Consider the following 19,462-nt stretch of genomic DNA (forward strand, 5'->3'; position numbering starts at 1 on the left):
CAGTGACCTTCTCCGGCCCCGGCTGCCGGGCAACCCGGGGCTAGTGACCTGTCCCCCACTTGTGGAATGCAGAGGGGTGCGGGGGAAGCGGCGCCCGCCGCTGCAGAGAAGGAGCTGCGTCCGGGTGAAACCGACCCTGCGTCTTCGGCGCGGCTTCCCAAACCAGGCCCGCAGAGCCTGTCCTCCCTGATCTGCTCCACCAACAGAGCAGGTCATCTTAGCCGTAGCAAGCCCCACCCACAGAGAACTCAGAAATTCTTCTTTTGAATGACAAAGAAGTATGGCCTAGAAATGTTCTGCTTAATTGCCCCGCGTGCTAAAAAGGCGGCTCACCAGGCGTGGCTCGCCAAGGAGGGGGCTGCTAGGGGGACGAGCTGGAAGCGGGGTAGGGGAGAGACCAGCCGCTGCCCGGCGTGCCACGGCCCAAGGGCCACCGGGGACCCTCCATCGTCCCCCCGACCTCGCTGGAACCGCGAGGGACGCCTTGGGCGGCCCCGCCCGCCGGTGCGCTGGTCTCCAGCCCTCTCCTCCACACCTCCGCCCCGCCTGGCGCACTGCGTGGCTTGCCTAATTCCCTGGACCGGACAGAGAGGCGGCCGCGCTGAGACTCGCCTCCCGGCTCCAGCCCTTTGGTGCACCCACCCCCTGTGCGGGCTCTCGCGGGGCCGCAAGCCGCCAGCGGGTCAGGTGCAGCTCGGAGCAGCGCTCGGTGAGTCGCCCAAGCAGCTCGGGAAGAGTTGACGGGGGTCAAGGGGGAAGGAGGGAAGGTCAGGGAGGAAGGCGATTGTTTCCATTCTTACCTTTGCTAGCTGCCCAGAGACCAGCAGAAGCTAGACTCGGGAGGCAAGCAAGGGACCTTTGGCCTCCACATTTTCGGGGGCAACTTTCCTCAAACCGGGATCCGCCGGCTCTGAGCACTGACCGGCCCCAATCAAGGGGAGACAGGAAGCTCGCAGTTTTCTTGGGAAGGGGAAGGGAGGCTGTGGGTATCCTCCACTTTCAATCGCTAGCTTTGGACCCAGACAGAGACCTAGACTTGAATCCTCTCCTACTACCGTGTTGTTGGGTGGTTCCGTAACTTTACTGAGCCTCACTTTCCCCGTCTATAAAATGGGAATATAAGGCTACCTCCCAGGGTCCCTGTGAAGATGAAGCCAAAAGACACTGCAAAGTGCTGAGCCCGAAACCTGTGAGCACCGGTCCGCATGTACCGGAGAAGAATCGCCACTTCCGGTCTCATGGGGTGCCCTTTGGGCCAGGCCTGTCCTCTCGAAGGGTGAGAGGATGGCCTCCCTGACCAGGAGTCACATGGGGGCACAGACAAGAGCCAAAGTCCTGTCACCAAGGCTGCTCCAGGCGACCCTGTGGCGCTCTGGTTGGTGCTGTCCGGGCCTTTGCGTGGGATGCACGATATGACAAGGACAGTTTTCCTTAAGGAGGACATCCCCCACCGTACCTTCTCCCCAGACGCCTTCACCTCAGGAAAGTGGGAACCACTGTCGAAATTATTAACACCTAGAAACTCCCTGCCAGAGAGCCGAGTTCCCATTTTCCAGGTGGGAACCGCGAGGTCACGGATGGTTAAATGATGTATGCTAGTTAATGGAGATACCTTACTCTCTTCCACTCTCCCTTATGTATGTTTAATGCTGTGTGTTGCATTCTCTGTTAATCAAAGGATAAACATGGGCCCGTTTGGGCAGCCAGAGAAGGAGGCACCAGGGACAGACATTGCAATGCTTCCACGATGGGGCGCCCTGCAGGGTTTACTGCCGGGCTCTGGGTGGAGGTGAGGATGAAATGCAACACCAAACAAGAAAATGGACTCAGGAAAGCCACTCTCACTCTCTGCCCCTGGGATGGACCCCAGAGTTTGGAACAAGACCTTGCCCTTGAGGGACATGGTCCTGGCGCGTTTTGAGCCAGAGGAGACGCCTTTGGCTGCTGCCCAGGGGCCCCCTTCTCCAGCACTTCCTCCCATGCAGTCTTTAAAACCTGCTCCGAATACTGACTGGGTCCAGAGAAGGGACTGAACCTTGGGCCCGCCGCCCTTTCCCATAAAGCAACGACCCTGCAGTTTTGTCAGAAAGAAGTTTAAGTTTGAAGGTAAAGACGTTCCTTGGAATGAGCCACATGCTATGACTGCCATTCTGGACCATGCTCATTCACGGTTGTGTCTCCAGGACACGATGCTACGCACACAGTGGGCGGCAGAGAAAGGTGGACCACCAAGAGCCAGCCCCGGCCCTCTGACTCAGCGAGAAAGACAAGTGTCTCTGCCCAACCTTCCGGTCCTCTCGCTCCACTGATGTGATCTCTTCCCCACCCACCCCAACCCGCGCCCGGCGTAGTGGTTTCTGCTTCTCTGTACCCCTGCCGCTGAGATGGTCTCTCCCTGCTGCCTGAGCTCTGACATCCCCCGCACAGGCGCGCGCGCCGGATGCCCCTGTCTGTGGTTATCGGCAACCCCTCCCCTGCTCCACAGTCGAATCTCCACAGCCCTCGGCGCTATCCCTTTATGCAGACACCGGAGGATGTGGGATTTGCAGGATTTGGACCCCCGCTGGGCAGCTCAGTGAGCTTATAGGCATAAATGAGCAGGCTTGCATACTGATTGGGTTTAGGTGAGTAGTTGCCATGCCCCATGCTGTTGGCTCCACCCCCCTAGAATGTCCAGCGGGACCACTCCTCCAGCGTGGCCTCAGCCTGGGGAGCCAGACGCTGGATGAGCAGCGGGGGGTCTCCCTCTGAAGAACTCCCACACTTGTTAAGTTCAATGCCCTGCTATGTTGCCACCTCCTCCAGGGATCCCCGACTCTATCCTTGACCCTAGCCCCGCAGTGGTCCCATGCAGGTGGGCTCAAGGCGCTGAGATGGATACGAATGGCTCCCAGAACTGGGGGTCCTCAGACAGTACAGAGAAGCAATCAGATGGTACCCGCGGTCAGGGCACAGCGCAGTGCAAGGCCTGGCACAGGGTGCTGCCGAAATGGGGTCAGGGAGAGCTTCTTGGGGTTCCAGGCAGTTTGTTTAATCCATGTTCACAGCAGCCCTGAGGTAGGTTATACTCATTCTACAGATAAATTATACATTGGAGTTGAGAGATTAAGTGCTCTTTCACCATGACAGAGCAAGAATTTGAAACCCGGTCTACTCGATGCCAAAGCTTGTCTTAACCTCCATATTATAAACATATCCCAAAAGGAAGCAATGTGAGCAAAGAATAGAGGAGGAGACTACAGGAAAACGTAATGTTTCTGGAGCATCAAGCTCTGTACACAAAGGGGTGAGAGTGGAGGCTGGAGAGGATGCTGGGGGCCTTGGAGAGCCGTGGTAGTCACAGTCAGGAATGTGGACTTGGTCCTGAGGGTGGTGAGGGGCTGACCCCCCACCCCGAGGTTTTATACAGGAGAGAAATGCACTCTCTCTCTGGCTGCAGTTAGGAGGGTGGGTGCAGGTGGGAGAGGGAAAGCAGAAAGGTGAGTGCCATGTACTCTAGATCTTGCTTCTGGATATTTTTCTCATTATGCACACACAGAAAATGATTCCTTTTGTTTGACACACTGGGGTAATAAAGGAGGGGGCTGCTTGCAGCTAGAAGCAACCAACCCAGGGGCTCCAGCCATCTAAAGTCCCTGCACAGCCACCCCTAGGGCTGAGGAATCTCAGGCAACATGTACCCCAGTCACAGCGGACCTGGACTTAGGTAGTGACAGTGAAGGATGAAGAACAAGTGCTGGACTCAAAGGATGATTAGCAAGCAAAGTTAGTGTCACATAAAAGGCATGAAGATGGGGCTTCCCTGGTGGCGCAGTGGTTAAGAATCCACCTGCCAATTCAGGGGACACGGGTTGGAGCCCTGGTCCGGGAAGATCCCACATGCCGCGGAGCAACTAAGCCCGTGCACCACAACTACTGTAGCCTGCACGCCTAGAGCCTATGCTCCGCAACAAGAGAAGCCACTGCAATGAGAAGCCCACACACCGCAATGAAGAGTAGCCCCCGCTCGCTGCAACTAGAGAAAGCCCGCGTGCAGCAACGAAGACCCAATGAAGACAAAAAAAATAAATTAATTAAATTAAAAAAAAAAAAAGGGCGTGAAGATGGCAGATGACCCCTGGGTCTCTGGACTGAATAACTGGATAAACTAGTTCCCTCACTGCTGCAGGGAACATGGGGGTAGGGCTGGGTCATGGGGAAACGATGCGTTCTTTTCAGCTGCCCCATGTTAGAGGGAGGTGCAGAAGCCCAACAGGAAGTAGATCAGGGTTCTGGAGTCAAACAGACAGGGTCCAACTCCTACGTTCATTAGCCTACTCGTTCAGTTACCTTGAGCAAAAAACTTGATCTCTCTAAACCTATTCTTTCATCTATAAGATAGGGATGAGAGTAAAATGAGATAATGTACTGTGCCTGGGATGCAATAGGTATCTAAAAATGGCAATTCTATTATTGTTTGTATTCATTATTATTATCAGTAAATCTGAAGCTCAGAAAAGAAACAATTTATGATGTCATTAAAAAGAAATTGAAACCATGAGAATAAATAAGATGACCCAAAGAGTGTGGACAATGAGAAGGGAGCACTGACATTTCAGGAGTGGACAGAGGAAGAGGCGCCTAAGAAGAAATGGTCAGAGAAGAAGGAGGAAAACCATCAATCAGAGCCTGGCGTCATGGCAGCCACACACATGATGCAGCTACACAGCTGATCCTTTGTCTCACTTCCTCCTTGCTAACAGAACCTGATGTTGTTAGGGTAAGCCCTCTCCTCTGGATGTCTGTGTGCCTCAAAGGAGGCAGCCCACAGCCCCAACTCCCCTGCACTGGAAGGCAGATTCTTTACCACTGGACCACCAGGGAAGTCCCAAGTCTTTAAGCCAGTTTGAGTTTATTTTTGTATATGGTGTGAGGGTTTGTTCTCACTTCATTGACTTACATGAGGCTGTCCCAACTTTCCCAACACCACTTGCTGAAGAGACTGTCTTTTCTCCATTGTATATTCTTGCCTCCTTTTTTGATGGTTAATTGACCACAGGTGTTGGGTTTACTTCTGGGCTGTATTCTGTTCCATTGATCTATATGTCTGTTTTTGTGCCGATACCATGCTGTGTTCACTATTGCAACTTTGTAGTATTGTCTGAAGTCTTGGAGGGTTATGCCTCCAGTTTTATTCTTTCTCCTCAGGATTGCTGTGGCAATTCTGGGTCTTTTGTGCTTCCATATAAATTTGGGAATTATTTGTTCTGGTTCTGTGAAAAATGTCATAGGTATTTTGATAGGGATCACATTAAATCTGTGGATTGCTTTGGGTAGTATAGAACATGGCTATTTCTTGTGCCAACCTAATATATATATATATATATAAAATTGTATGAGCATTGTAAGTGTGGGATCATTTTTAATCACATTATTGGCTCCAGGGATTCTTTTCTTTTGGGGGAGGTAGTGCCTAATCATGTGAATTCAGGCTGAAAACCTATATGAGGGTAGGCTCATGGATACAGATTCTCAGGGGAGATTGCCCTACCCCAATTCGATTAGCATCAGGATCCAAGAAAGGCAGTTTCCCTGATAATTTGGACCCCAGAAAAACTTTAGATGTTGGAATCATCAGATCTAGCATATCAAATAAGTACCCTTAACATAATATAGTAAATAAAAGAGAGCCTTGAAAATATGACAAAAGAGGAAGCAGATGTAGAAAAAAATCAAACAACTCCTAGAAATGAAAAATCGAAATTTAAAATTCAATAGATAGGTTTAACAGCTGATTAGATATAGCTGAAATAATGATTAGGGACATGGAAGATAGAACAGAGGAACTTACTTGAACTATAGCCCAGAGAGGCAGAGAGATGGAAAATATAAAATAGAAGTTTAAAAGACATGGAAGATAGACCAAGAAGATGTATCATACATTCAGTCATAATTCTAGAGAGAGAGTAAAGATGAGGGAAGAGGCAGTATTTGAAAATATAATGGAGGATTGCTTTCTATAGATGACAAAGGACCCTAATCCACAGAGTCAAGGAGCCAAAGAAATTCCAACTATGATTAAAGAAAAATGCACACTCAGAATCATCATAGTAAAACCATAGCACATACTATATTAAATATTAAAACATTAAATAATGTACTACATTTTATAACATAATAGAAATCAAGTACAACTTCCAAAGTGTTAGAGAAAAAGGAATGAAGAAAATAAAAACCAATCCAAAAGAAGGCAAGAAAGGAGAGAGAAACAAAAGATAGAAAGGCATGAAAAAAGAAAACACAGTATAAGATGGAAGAAATAAATATATCAATAATTGCACTAAATTTAAATATTTTGAAATAAAGCTGCGTTTTAAAGACAAACATTGTCAGACTGGGCAAACAAAATCCAGCTATTTGTTCTTTACAAGAGACATATGAAAGTATAAATGTACAGAAAGTTTGAAAGTAAAAGGGTGAAAAATGATGTACTAGGTAAATACTAAATAAAAGAAAGGTCAGAGCTATAGGAGACAAAATATTTTAAGGGAAAAAACTTATTAGAGATAAAAAGATAACTGTATAATGATAAAATATTCAATTTTCCAATACGGTATAACAATTAAAAAAAATAATGATATACCTTCAAAAATGAGCTGAAATGACAAAATTACATGGAAAATTAGTCAAGACCACTATCTCATGAGCTATTTCAACACACATTTCTGTGATTTTTTGTGAATAAGCAGTAGAAAATCATAAAGGACATAAAAGATTTGAGGAACACAATTAACAAGCATGATCTAATGAACATATATAGAACTCTATGTCCAATAACTATCCAACATATGGTATTTTCAAGCATCCGTGGAATACCTACAAAACTGGACCATTAAAAATTAAATGCTGGGGGTGAGGGCATGAATAGGCAGAGCACAGAAGTTTTTTAGGGCAGTGAAAATACTCTGTATAATACTATAATGGTGGATACATGTCATTAAAACATTTGTCCAAACCCGTAGAATGTACAACACCAAGAGTAAACAGTAATGGAAATGGTAGACTTTGGGTGACAATGATGTGTAGATGTAGGTTCATCAGTTGTAGCAACTGTACCACTCTGGTGGGGGATATTGATAATGGGAGACGCTATGCATGTGTAGGGGTTGAGTGTATGTGGGAAACCTCTATACCTTCTTCTCAATTTTGCAGTGGACCTAAAACTGCTATAAAAAAAAAAGTCTTTTTTATTTATTTATTTATGGCTGTGTTGAGTCTTCTTTGCTGTGCGCAGGCTTTCTCTAGTTGCGGCGAGCCAGGGCTACTCTTCATTGTGGTGCACAGGCTTCTCATTGCAATGGCTTCTCTTATTGTGGAGCACGGGCTCTAGTAGTCGCAGCACGTGGGCTCAGTAGTTGTGGAACACGGACTTAGTTGCTCTGCAGCATGTGGGATCTTCCCGGACCAGGGATCGAACCCATATCCCCTGCGTTGGCAGGTGGATTCTTAACCACTGCACCACCAGGGAAGTCCAAAAAATAAAGTCTTAATCAAAAAATCAACTGCTTCAGCCATAAAGCATTAGTCAAGGAAGAAATTACAATGGAATTAGAAAATATTTAGAAACAAAAGCTGATGAAAATATTACATAACAAAACCTGTGGGATGCAGTTAATATAGTATTTAGAGAAATATATAACCTTAAATATTTCTCATAGAAAAGCTCAAAAATTAATAAGCTCAAAAGTTAAAGTCTCAAAATTAATGAGCTAAGTGTCCATATCAAAATAGCACCCAAAAAAGTAAAAGGAAGAAAAAAAACTATAGATAAGAAAAAATTTTAAAAAGAAGATGAACAAAGCCAGAAGTTGATTTTTTAAAAATATTCATAAAATTGACAAAATTCTGGCGACAATGATCAAGAAACAAAAAGAAGGCACAAGTAACCAATATTAGGAATAGAAATGAGTTAAGAATACAAGCCACAAACTAGAAAAGGATATTTGTCATGCAATAAATATAAAGGCTATATAAAGAATTCCTATACGTAGTAAGAAAAAGATAGACAGCCAATGGTTCAAAAGGAATTCCACAGAAGAAACATTTCACAAATTTTTGAAAAGGTGTTCGGGAATTCCCGGGCAGTCCAGTGGTTAGGACTCTGTGCTTCCACTGCAGGGGGCACAGGTTCGATACCTGGTCAGGGAACCAAGATCCCGCATGCCTCAAGGCACAGCCAAAAAAGAAAAAGAAAAAGTGTTTAACCATATTAGTAATCAAGGAAATGCATGTTAATACCTATGAGATTCACAAAATCAAAACGTCAGACAATACCAAGTATAAATGAGCATATGAAACAGGGGCACTACACTATCTGATAGCTGGTAGCAACCTTTGGAAAACAGTTGGCCTTATTTGAGGTTAAAAGTGTGCATACCCATGTGGATCTTTTGCCTAAAACACCTTCTTTCTTAATCTTACTGAAAATATCTTTGTTTCTTTCTGAATTCTTTCTTCCTTTAACTACAACATTGATTCCTTCATTTTAATTTTAAATACATCCTTCTTATTCTCTTGATAATGGGATTTGACTTTCTCTTTTTTAATGGGGATTTATTCCCTCACCCAGCTGATATTAAACATTTTAGTATCAAGATCCCATTAAAAATTTATTGAGGACCCCAAAGAGCTTTTGTTTATGTGAGCTGTAGCTATTGCTATTTACCATATTAGAAATTAAAACTGAGAAATTTTTTAAAAAATAAAATAAAAAACTATGCATACCCTATGACTCAGGAATTCCATTTCTAGGTATGTACTTCAGAGAACTCTTGAATATAAATGTTTATAGCAGCATTATTACGAATAAAAAAGAAAAATCTTGTAACCCCCTGGAGGTAACCTAGCTGATAAACAACAGTAGAAGGGTAAGTAAATAAGCTTCAGTATATTCACCCAAGGGAATACCATATAGCAATGAAAGGAATTGCAGTTACAGAGAACAATATGGTGAATACCATTATCAGAACATTGGGGGAAAAAAGCAAATCATCAGTGAGTTACATAAAGAATTATCTCATTGATCTAAAATTCAAAAAGTTACAAACACTGAATTATTTAGGGTGTGATGGTCAGTTTTTTGTGTCAGTTTGTCTAGGCTAGAGTTCCCAGTTATTCAGTCAAACACTAATCTAAGTGTTGCTGTGAAGGTATTTTATAGATGCCTGAAAGTCCATAATCAGTTGATTTTAGGTAAGGGGGATTATTCTAATAATAATCTGTATGGACCTGTTGCAATCAGTTGAAAGGCCTTCAGAGCAGAGCCAAGGCTTTCTTGAATAAGAAGAAACTTCCACTGTGGACTGCAGCTTCATCTCCTGCCCAAAAATTGCAGCCTGCCCTTCCTAATGGCCTACCCTGCAGATTTCGGACTTACCTAGCCAGCCCCACAAATGCATAAGCCAATTCCTTGCAATAAATCTTCTTACTATAGGTCTCCTACTGATTCTCTTTCTCTGACTGACAGATTTTGGTACTGGAGGTGGTTCTAGAGGAAGAGAATCTTAAGGATGTGTTTTCTGAATAGGTCCTGGATTTGCTGGAACTGTTTCTGTAGTCTGATTAGATTTAAAGGCACAAATGACTCTATTTCAAGTGGTAAAGAGGGTACTGGTAGTCCATGGAGTGATGATATAAGAGATATGAAAAATATCACCATTGGATACTCCAGGCAAGGGTTTGGATGACCTTTGAACTTTTTTTTTTTTTTGGCGATGCCACGAGATTTGTGGGATCTTAGTTCCCCGACCAGGGATTGAACCTAGGCCCTCAGCAGTGAACGTGCCGAGTCCTAACCACTGGACCACCAGGGAAATTTCCTGGGTGACCTTCAGACATTTTAGTCAAACTAAATAGTACAATGAGATTGGCTGGTGGTTCCTAACTGTGCTGGACAAAGTGAGAAAAGAGAAGGATAAGCTCAAGGCTTTAAATTCCCAGCTCAAGATCCTCATAAAATGACCCAAAAGCTGGCCGAAAAACAAACCCCATATCTCACTCTGTGAGTGGCTGAATTACAATGCAAATTGAATTCCCAGTCTCAATGGTATCTACTGTTAAAGTGAGGGCACTGATTGTGAAGAGATGGGATGCTGAAAGTTGGAATGAGAACAAATGGGAAGACCCTGAGAGAGACGGGGACACTGAGTCCCTCAATTCTGGTGAGAGTTTTCAAGCAGTAGAAGCAGACTTTCCACTGGCATCTGAGGGGATTAACCCTGCATTGGAAACTGTAATGGCCTCCCCAAAGCAGCTGCTTTGCAAGACAGTTTCTGTCTGCTGTTTCTCCTCAGGACCCACTCCCACCACTCCCTTTGCTTCTAGACCTACAATTAGACTCAAGTCCCAGCATGTCCCTAAAGGTGAAGCGTAAAGCAGGAGGAGGTGTGCTATTCACCAAAAGACTGCATGATTTTCCCAATTTATACAGACAAAGCCAGGGAATATGAGATTGGAATGTTAAGAGTGGAGTACTTCTGTAAGACCTGCTCGTCAGCCCCAGGAAGGTGCAGAGGACACATTTTTCACTACAACACAGAGGAATACTTACAAAGGTGAGAGAGACTATTAATACCAGGAAAGGAATGATGTCCCTCTCACCCCTGCAGCCTCACCCCACCAAGCCTGGCAGAGAAGAGAAGGGCCAAGACTCACCTTTATCGGTACTTTTCTTAGTTCCTCTGATCAGACCAGCGTGTCATGCACCCAACTCTGAACCTATTAGTGTGGCCAGTGGGATGGGAAATGTTATTTGGCTTAAACAATTCAGGGTCTATACCTGGGTTGGGGATGGGATCAAATCCCAAGCCACATAGATGAAAATAGGTGATGGGGGTGAGGAGTACAGTTCTGAGTGGGAATTCTGACTACTATTAACTGGAAAGGGGGAATAGATGGTGGGCGCTAAACAGGATGAATTTCCTCTGTTGCTGCAGAAGGAAAACAGTACAGACTCAGGACCCAGGCTTGCTATGTAACTATGCACACCAGGGCAGGGCAGGCTGGGTTTCTGTGTTCCCTATCAGTGTAATGGATTTGGTGTTTTAATCTAATCATGTAGTAAAAGTTCCATACTTGAAAAAAAAGTTCTATACTTGAGAAAAGTTTCAAACATATGCATAAACGTATCTTGACAATTGGATTATACCAAATCCCGTTTATTATTGTAGTCAGTAGAAGTGCTGGTTTTGAGGATCTTCTAGTGTTGGAGGAGGTCGTAGAGAGGATGTGACCCACGAGCTGGACCCCGGCAACTGGAGGCCCCTCACCCCCTCCCCATCCTTGGAATGTGTGCTCTGCTTGTCTTCCTCACGCTAGAAGCTGCCCAAGGACACAGCTTTGAGATAGTCATGTGGTGCTGAGACCATCTGGACGTTGTACATGATGGAGCCCAGTTCAGTCCTCTGTATAAACTTCAAGATTCTGGCAGGCGGGTGTGGAGATCTGTTCATCTTGCGGCCACCCAAGACAAGCTTGGTAAGTAGGTTCTCTTGCTTCTTAAACCTGCCACCTACCAATCTGCAGTGGTTTGCCTCTTTCTTCAGTCTCTCCCTGCCCTTCACCTATGGGGCCAGTTTCAGAAGCTCCCAAGGAGGTTGCAAGCTAACACCTAGGTGTCTGGAGCAGCGTGGATTATTATTTGTGCCTCAACTAAAAGTAGTAATAGCTTTTAGCTTTGGTCACTTATACATGCAAACTCTGTATACTAAGTGCCCTCCACGCATCAGCTCTTAAATCTCCCTCAACCCTGTGAGCTTGATATTATTATCTGACTTTCCTGATAAGGAATCTGAGGTTTAGGGATATAGGCAGCTTGTCCAAGGTAACACAGCTACTAATGGCAGAGTTGGGATCTGAACCAGGCCTACAGGACCGCAAAGTTTGTCCTGTATAATGGGTATCGTGCTTTGCCCCTACCCCTATCTCCACCCCACACCCCTGCCCTGTCCTGCAGTATCATATTGGCTATTAATGAAAAAAAAAAATTCTGATTCAACCTTTGCTTCCCAGTGCTAAGTTTGGCCTCATCTTCTATCTGAAAACTCTAAAAGTCAGGATATTCACTGGCTCTGGAAAAATAGGCTGCACGATTCAGTTGCAAAGTTTGAGCAGAGGCTGCAAAACTTATCTTTTAAGCTCTATGAGGTTTTAGTATCAGGAAGCTCCTTGTCAACATCTGCCAGATTCCTGTTCTGCTGCTTCACTTTGTCTTGTCTCCTCTGTTATGACTTGATGTCACACCTGAGAACAATAGCTGTTTATGGTCAAGCTTTAAAATATCAAAGTCAGGAAGTCAGGGAACCATATGTATTTCTGGAGGAGTAACAAACACGTTGTCAGACTTGTTTTTCTGTGCACCCGTGATAATATACTGGTGTTGATAAAAAGGTCCATCATGCCGTGGACTCAGATTCCCACTGATCTTTGAGTCAAGGGAGTGAGAACCTCCATCAGAAGGAGACTGTTTGGGCTGCTTTAACAAGATACCACAGACTGGGTGGCTTTTAAACAACATAACTTTATTTCTCACAGTTCTGGAGGCCGGAAGTCTGAGATCAGGGTGCCAGCATAATGAAGGCCTTCTTCCTGGTTCATAGCCAGCAACTCGCTGTGTCCTCACATGGTGGAAGAGGTGAGGGAGCTCTTTTATAAACGGGTGGTGTCTCTTTTATAAGAACACTAATCCCATTCATGAGGGCTCCACCCTCATGACCTAAGCAGCTCCCAAAGGCCCCACCTCCCTATACCATTAGAATTTCAGAATTAGAATTTCCACATATAAATTTGGGGAGGGGGTGGGCACAAACATTCAAACCACAGCAGTGTTTCTGTCACCTTCCAAAAGGTAGGATCCAGGATGTGTGAAAGTTGGAGGGAGTGACTGAAGACCATGGGGTCGAATGTAGTTCGTTTTTGCAAAGAAATGGATGGAATCCATTGAGGTTCCTAAGTTTTCAGAAGTGTAAGAGCCAGGCTGCCATGCTTGCTTGTGAATAGGAGCTGGTGAATAGGATGGGGCTGTGAGGCCCAGATTTGGAAGGTACCCTAATCCTACTTGCAAATGTCACATTTAGACACTTAGCAAAATGTCATATTAGGAAAAATATTTAGCAAATGCCATATATAGACACTTAGGAAATATGGTTAGCAAGTAACCAGGTTACTCAACAGAGGCCTCAGTTTCCCCATCTGTAAAATGGAGATAATACGACCCACTGTCCCAGACTGTGGAAAGGATTAATTGAGATATGCATGTAAAGTTCCTGGCATTTAGCAGGTACTTAGTAAATAGCAGCTATTATTATTAACATTTTTATTGTGTGTAGACCCATATTGAGTTTTTTCAGACAATTGAACATATAATTTACATTATAATAACTAACAAATGTTATCCTCCTCAGATGCAGGTCTGTGGAACCAGAATAGCATCTGTAGCAGCTGAAGTCATCCTAGGCTCTTGGCCCTGTGTCCTGGCAGCAATTTGATATGAAGATGGCAGCCAGGGTGCTGTGGGGCAGCCTCAGCCTGCTCCGCCTGGTGTGGTGTCTCCTTCCGCAGACAGGCTACGTGCACCCAGATGAGTTCTTCCAGTCTCCTGAGGTCATGGCAGGTAAAGCTCCGCATGTGTGGTTACGATAAGCTGCAGCAGAGTCTGGTCAAGGAGCTGATTGGCTATTTAGTGCGGAGGGAGAAAAATGTCTGTGCAGATGAGCAGTAAATCCACAAGCCTCTCTGGCATAAGAATTTGGGAGTGGGGACTTCGCATCTCCTTCCTGAGTGGTGACATTGACCTTCTAAATGATACCGATGAAATGCCAGCCTCTTTGACATCTTCCTGCTTATAACAACAGTACAGGTCATTCAGAACAAAAGCTATTTTGGGCTTCTCAGTGGAAGGATTTTAGAGTTGGGCTTCCCCAGTGATTGGGGAAACTTACACAGGGCTGTGACATAAAATAATAATGAAACTTTTCTTCTGTAGGTTCATATGACGGCTGAGGGAACCCAGACCTAGAATGCTCACTTGTTAGAACTTAACTTCTAGGTGGTATAGGACACATCATGAAGATGGTTGCTGGAAACCTTGAGGCCTTTCAGATGCTGTGGTCACAAGGCTTCCTCCTCATGGTTCAAGATGGCTGCTTGTGCTCCAGGCATCAGGTCTGACACCAAGAGAGGAAGCCAAGAGATAGGCCTATTTTCTTTAAGGGCATATTTTGAAAGTCACATACTTTTTGCCCATTCCATCCCATTGGTCAGAATGTATCACGTGACCACACGTACCTGCAAATGGAAGCTAAAAAATATAGTGTTTATATCTGACCAAATGCCCGGCTAAAGAGACTAAGGATGAAGGAAGGAATGGATATTGACTGGGGAGTTATCAGCTATCTCGGCCACAGGGCTCAACAGGTGCATTTGTTTTTAAAGTTGAAAGGTCCAGTTTTTTTTCCACCCCCCCGCCGCGTTTTTTTTTAACCTGAGCTAGTAAAAAGCAGCCAGATTGATCTGATCCGAGGTTTTCTGTTTCCCTTTCACCTTCTGACATAGAGAGAAAAAAACTGCCAAAAGGCCGGAAGAATAAGGAGGAGAAGCAAAGAGCCTTAGACAACCGGCAGTGTTATCAAGTGTTAGATATTGTAGAGCTTGGAGCTAAGATGCAGAAATTAAGAGTTCATTTTCCTCACCCCCACCCCTCAGAGCTCTGGGACAGTGGGGCACACAAAGACTAGCCCCAGGCAGCAAGTAATTTTAATTACATGAGTATATTCTTAATTTTAAACATTAAGAATCATAGACAAAACCAGTCGCTTTTGACCATAACCACAGTTGCTCATTCCCTTCCCCCATTCTCACACTGGCTGTCCTGGGTAACAGTCATAATCACGGAGATGTGTTTTTGACTCTGACTTTGGAGACTTTAGAACTCAAGGAGAGGAATGGGGCCTCCCCCTGCCCCTCCTCATACATCCAGGACACACTGTTACCTCACTTCCCAGGTGTGGGCTGCGTAACAAACCATCACAGACCTAGCAGCTTAAAACTGGCAGCTCACAGTTCTGTAAATCAGAAGTCCAGCCTGGGCTCTCTGCTCAGGGTATCATAAGGTATGGGCTGGGCTGAGTTCTCGTCTGGAAGCTCTGGGAGAAAATCTGCTTCCAAGACGATTCTTGCTGTTGAACAAATTTAGTTCATTGAGGCTATGGAACTAAAGTCCCATTTCCTTGCTTGCTCTAAGCCAAGGGCTGCTCTCAGCTCCCAGAGGCCTCCCACATTCCTTGCCAACTGCCCCTTCCACCTTTAAGCCAGCAAATCCTTCTCACCTCTGATGTCCTCTTCTGCCACCAGCTGGAGAAAACTCTCTGATTTAAAGGGCTCATGTGATTTTTGTCACATGCATCTGGGTGATCTCCGTATCTTAGGGTCAGCTGACCCCTGTGACGTAACCTAATCACAGGAGTGAACTCTGTCGTCTTCACAGTCCCAGGGGTTATGTCCGGCATGTACACCAGGGGGCTGGAAAATCTTGGGGGCCATCCTAGGATTTTGTCCGTCATATCCTCTGTGCTGGGACCTGGCTCACCTCTCCTTCTCTCTCTGCAGAGGACGTCCTGGGCATAAAGGCCGCGCGGCCCTGGGAGTTTCACCCCAGCAGCCCCTGCCGTACAGTGGTCTTCCCACTGCTGACCTCTGGCTCTGCCTTCTGGCTGCTCAGGCTCTGGGAAGAGTGGGGGCCGTGGCCTGGCCCGGTGAGTGGCTATGCGCTGCTGGTCGGGCCCCGCCTCCTCCTCACTTCCCTCTCCTTTGCCCTGGACTTGGCCGTGTACCACGTAGCCCCACGCTGGGGGGCGGAGCGCTGGAACGCCCTGGTCCTGCTGTCTGGCTCCTACGTCACATTGGTCTTCTACACAAGGACCTTCTCCAATGCCATTGAGGGGCTGCTCTTTGTGTGGCTGTTGGTACTGGTATCCCCCCGTGTGACTGGGGGCTGCACGCCCAAGAAGCCTGCCCCGGGCCCGCTGTGGCACAGTTGGCTTCTTGGGGGTGTCATGGCTGCTGGCTTCTTCAACCGGCCCACCTTTCTGGCCTTTGCTCTGGTCCCGCTCTTCCTCTGGGGTACGTATGGAGCCACAAACCCCAGCCTCAAGTCGCTGACCAAGGAAGCCCTGGTGCTGCTCCCAGGGGCGACCCTCACAGCGGTGGGGTTTGTGGCTGTGGACAGCTGCTACTTCTCCAGTCCATCTAGACCCAGTACCCTTGTCCTTACACCTGCCAACTTCTTGTACTACAACCTGGATCCCGTAAACCTGGCGAGGCACGGCACACACATGCGGCTCACTCACCTGGCAGTCAATGGCTTCCTGCTCTTTGGGGTGCTGCATGCCCACGCCCTGCAGGCTGCGTGGCAGCAGCTGCGAGCCTGCCTCCAGGCCTGCATACAGATGGGCTTCCCAAGGGCACTGGCTGCCCGGAGCCTGCAGTCCAGCCCCAGGTCTCACCTCCTGCTCCTCTACTTCACGCCCCTGGCCCTGCTGTCTGTCTTTAGCCACCAGGAGCCTCGGTTCCTAATCCCCCTCCTGGTCCCCCTCGTCCTGCTTTGTAGTCTACAGACCCAACTGGCACCCCGCAAGGGCACCCTGGTCCTTTGCAATGCCCTGGGTGCCCTCTTCTTCGGCTGCCTGCACCAGGGAGGCCTGGTGCCTGGCCTGGGGCACTTGGAGCAGGTGGTTCGCGCTCCTGCGCTCCCGCGTGTACCCACCCACTACACACTCCTCTTCACCCACACCTACATGCCCCCGCGGCACCTCCTGCACCTCCCGGGCCTGGGCTCGCCCGTGGAGGTGGTGGACATGGGCGGGGCTGAGGACCAGCTCCTGTGCCAAGCCCTCAGCAACCTCACCAGACAACCAGCCTGCCACGTGGCTGGTGGGCCGTGGCTCTGCCGCCTTTTTGTGGTGACCCCTGGCACCACCAGGTCTGCCATGAAGAAGTGCAGCTTCCCCCTCAAGAATGAGACACTCATCTTTCCCCACTTGACTCTGGAGGACCCACCGGCCCTGTCCTCCCTGCTGAGTGGGGCTTGGAGGTACCATCTCAGCCTTCACATCCTGGAGCTGGGGGAGAAGCCCGACAATATGACAGAAAAGCCCCTGCCCAAGACTCAGCCATAGGTGAAGGCGCTGCTCCACCTTCTAGGTAGAGAGCTGGGCTGGGACAGAGACCTGACTCTCTTCCTTCCCTTTCCCTTCCAGAATCCCCACCTCTCCTGTACACAGCCTTTGACTGCTCCACCTTCTGGGTAAACTGACACCCATCTTCCCTCAAAAACCAAAGATCTGACCAGTCGCAGTCCTGATGCCAAGGTCCCCAAAGAACCTGGTGTAATCAATGACGCAAAATGCCGGTTCCTGGCCTATTCCTTCCAGCCACTGTGATGTTTTAAACATATAAATAGCACCTGACTGTGAAAGGAGACAACAATCTCCTAATGACGTTCCTGAATGACTCCCCCCGAACCTTCCAGGATGCCTTACCTCTTGCTGTCATGACAACCCTTTGGCTTCCTAGATACCTGGAAGGAGGCAGTGTAGTGATGTAGAAAGAGCAGGTAGCTCATATTCAGAGGAGTTAGTTCTCGTCCCTGGTCTGCTACACACTGGCTACGTAATCTTAAGAAAGCCCCTTCCCCTCACCCAGCCTCAGTTTTCCAATCTGTACAAGGGATCAGAAGGTCTCTGAGGTGTCTGCCAGCTAACACTGTGTCATTCCTGGGTCTGCAGCACATGTTCCCTGGCCAGACAGGCATGTCTCTCCCAAAGCTCTGTAAGCATAGAAGTGGGTGTGCTGTATTTAACGGTACTTCAGGGCCTACCGTCTCAGCGTTTGGTTATTACCAAAAAAAGTAGTTCTGGAACTTTTCTCCCCACCCACTCTCTTACTCCTGTCCCTGAGAGAGGTGATGGAACGCTTCTGCATCTCACCCTTGAGGGATCAAGGAGCCCAGATGTTCTCCCTTCTCAGTTGGCCCCAGTGGGAATGGAGATAGAAGGCTCAGTCAGTATTTGGTGGCACTTGAGCACAAAACCTTAAATGTGGTCTGGTCACTCTCCAAGCTCAAAGCTTCTGTCTGAAGCCCCTTCACAGGATCGAGAGCAGGCCCCGGGCCAAACCCACACCCGCTGCCCTGGTGGAAGCCATCGCACCGGGGCGTGTTGCTCCTCACAGCACAGGGGCCCCCCCGCCTGGTCCGCTGGGAACACGAGGAGCTGTGGCACTAAGCTTGTCCTCGTTCTCCCTCCTCGCGGCCCTGCCATCTCATGAGAACAAGAGGCACCCAGGCCACTGAGAGCAGTATGCTGGAGGAGCACAGAGCAGGAGGCCAAACCTATACAATCGACCTAACCTGAGCGCTTTTCTAGTCCCGCCTTCTGCTGGCTAAAGCCTTGGGTCATCTTAAAGCTCCACCCTCCACAGGCAAGCTGCTCTGCGGCGGTTGCTAGGGTCCTAGTGCCACACGTTCCTCAGGACTCCAACCCCGAGGGAGAGGAAAGTCAGTGCCATGCTAGTAAATGTTTAGCAACCCGTTCTCTAAGGGCAAACTAGCCCCCATTTGTAGTGCTTGCCGATTTGTGTGGTGTAAATACTCTCACCATGGCTGGTTTCAAACTACTAAAATGATGTTACTCAACCTGGGAGGAGATGCCAAGGATCTCTCTCCTGAGCTGGCTGTAGCACACTCCCGGATATTGCCCTCTTTAAAACTCTATAGTACCTGTTCATGATAGTTCATTGTTCTTTTGGTTGGTTTGTTACGAACTTCAGATTGGTCTTCCTACCTGTAGCGCTTAGCGTCATCTCTGGCACCCGACAGCACTTATTTACTCTGCAGCCAAAGATGGCTTCTCTGCCCAACAGATAAAACCAAGTGCCACCTTGAGACACCCCAGATTCGAAGGTCCCAAATTCCTCTGGGCTTCTTGGGACTTCTCTTTCCTTCTCCAGTTGGGTTCACACCCCCAGAATTCCCTGCAGGAGCTGTTGGTGTAGCGGTCTGTGTAGACCGTAGTGGTCTGAACGCTAACAAATTTGTCTGTTGGTGTCTAGATTTGTGTGGCACCAAGGGGTGATTTGGAATTGTCCTGCAGGATAGTGGAGTGAGTTACTTCCCTGCTTCACTTTCTGACAAAGCTCACAAGAGCCTGAAAGGTATGTTGGGAGATTGTTGCCACTGGGGGTGGTGGGAAGAATTTGGTCTGTTTCTTTAGTAATAGGGAACCTGGTGGGCTGACAAGCCACTGACTACGAACACTGGAGGCTTCTCCAACGAAGCGGGGAGGCATCCAAATCTCCTCTAGCTGGAGCAGAAAGGACCCAGTTCTCTCTCTCTGCTCTCAGACTCCTTTTACAAAAACAGAGGGAACTT

At 47.5% G+C, this 19,462-nt stretch overlaps 1 protein-coding gene across 2 annotated transcripts; it reads left to right on the plus strand.

Moving 5' to 3' along the window:
• The first annotated feature begins 429 nt into the window (after positions 1–429).
• PIGZ (phosphatidylinositol glycan anchor biosynthesis class Z) lies at positions 430–18,816 on the plus strand. Of its 2 annotated transcripts, XM_059922096.1 has the most exons (4): positions 430–709; positions 11,356–11,514; positions 13,440–13,648; positions 15,643–18,816. In XM_059922096.1, exons 3-4 carry the CDS (start codon positions 13,525–13,527, stop codon positions 17,208–17,210), a joined length of 1,692 nt encoding a protein of 563 aa, XP_059778079.1. In that variant the 5' UTR covers positions 430–709; positions 11,356–11,514; positions 13,440–13,524; the 3' UTR covers positions 17,211–18,816. The 2 variants fall into 2 exon arrangements, with proteins under 2 accessions (XP_059778079.1, XP_059778080.1); XM_059922097.1 differs by lacking the exons at positions 430–709; positions 11,356–11,514 and adding an exon at positions 12,628–12,670.
• The last annotated feature ends 646 nt before the right edge of the window (positions 18,817–19,462 follow it).

The sequence above is a fragment of the Balaenoptera ricei genome, chromosome 4 (genome assembly GCF_028023285.1).
Source record: "Balaenoptera ricei isolate mBalRic1 chromosome 4, mBalRic1.hap2, whole genome shotgun sequence".
In the NCBI taxonomy this organism is placed as follows: Eukaryota; Metazoa; Chordata; class Mammalia; order Artiodactyla; family Balaenopteridae; genus Balaenoptera; species Balaenoptera ricei.

Excerpts from the sequence above, each read along its gene's own strand:
- PIGZ (XM_059922096.1), top strand. The coding sequence starts at position 13,525 with ATGAAGATGGCAGCCAGGGTGCTGTGGGGCAGCCTCAGCCTGCTCCGC. Across the intron at positions 13,649-15,642 it reads GTCTCCTGAGGTCATGGCAG|AGGACGTCCTGGGCATAAAG; the intron begins GTAAAGCTCCGC and ends CTCTCTCTGCAG.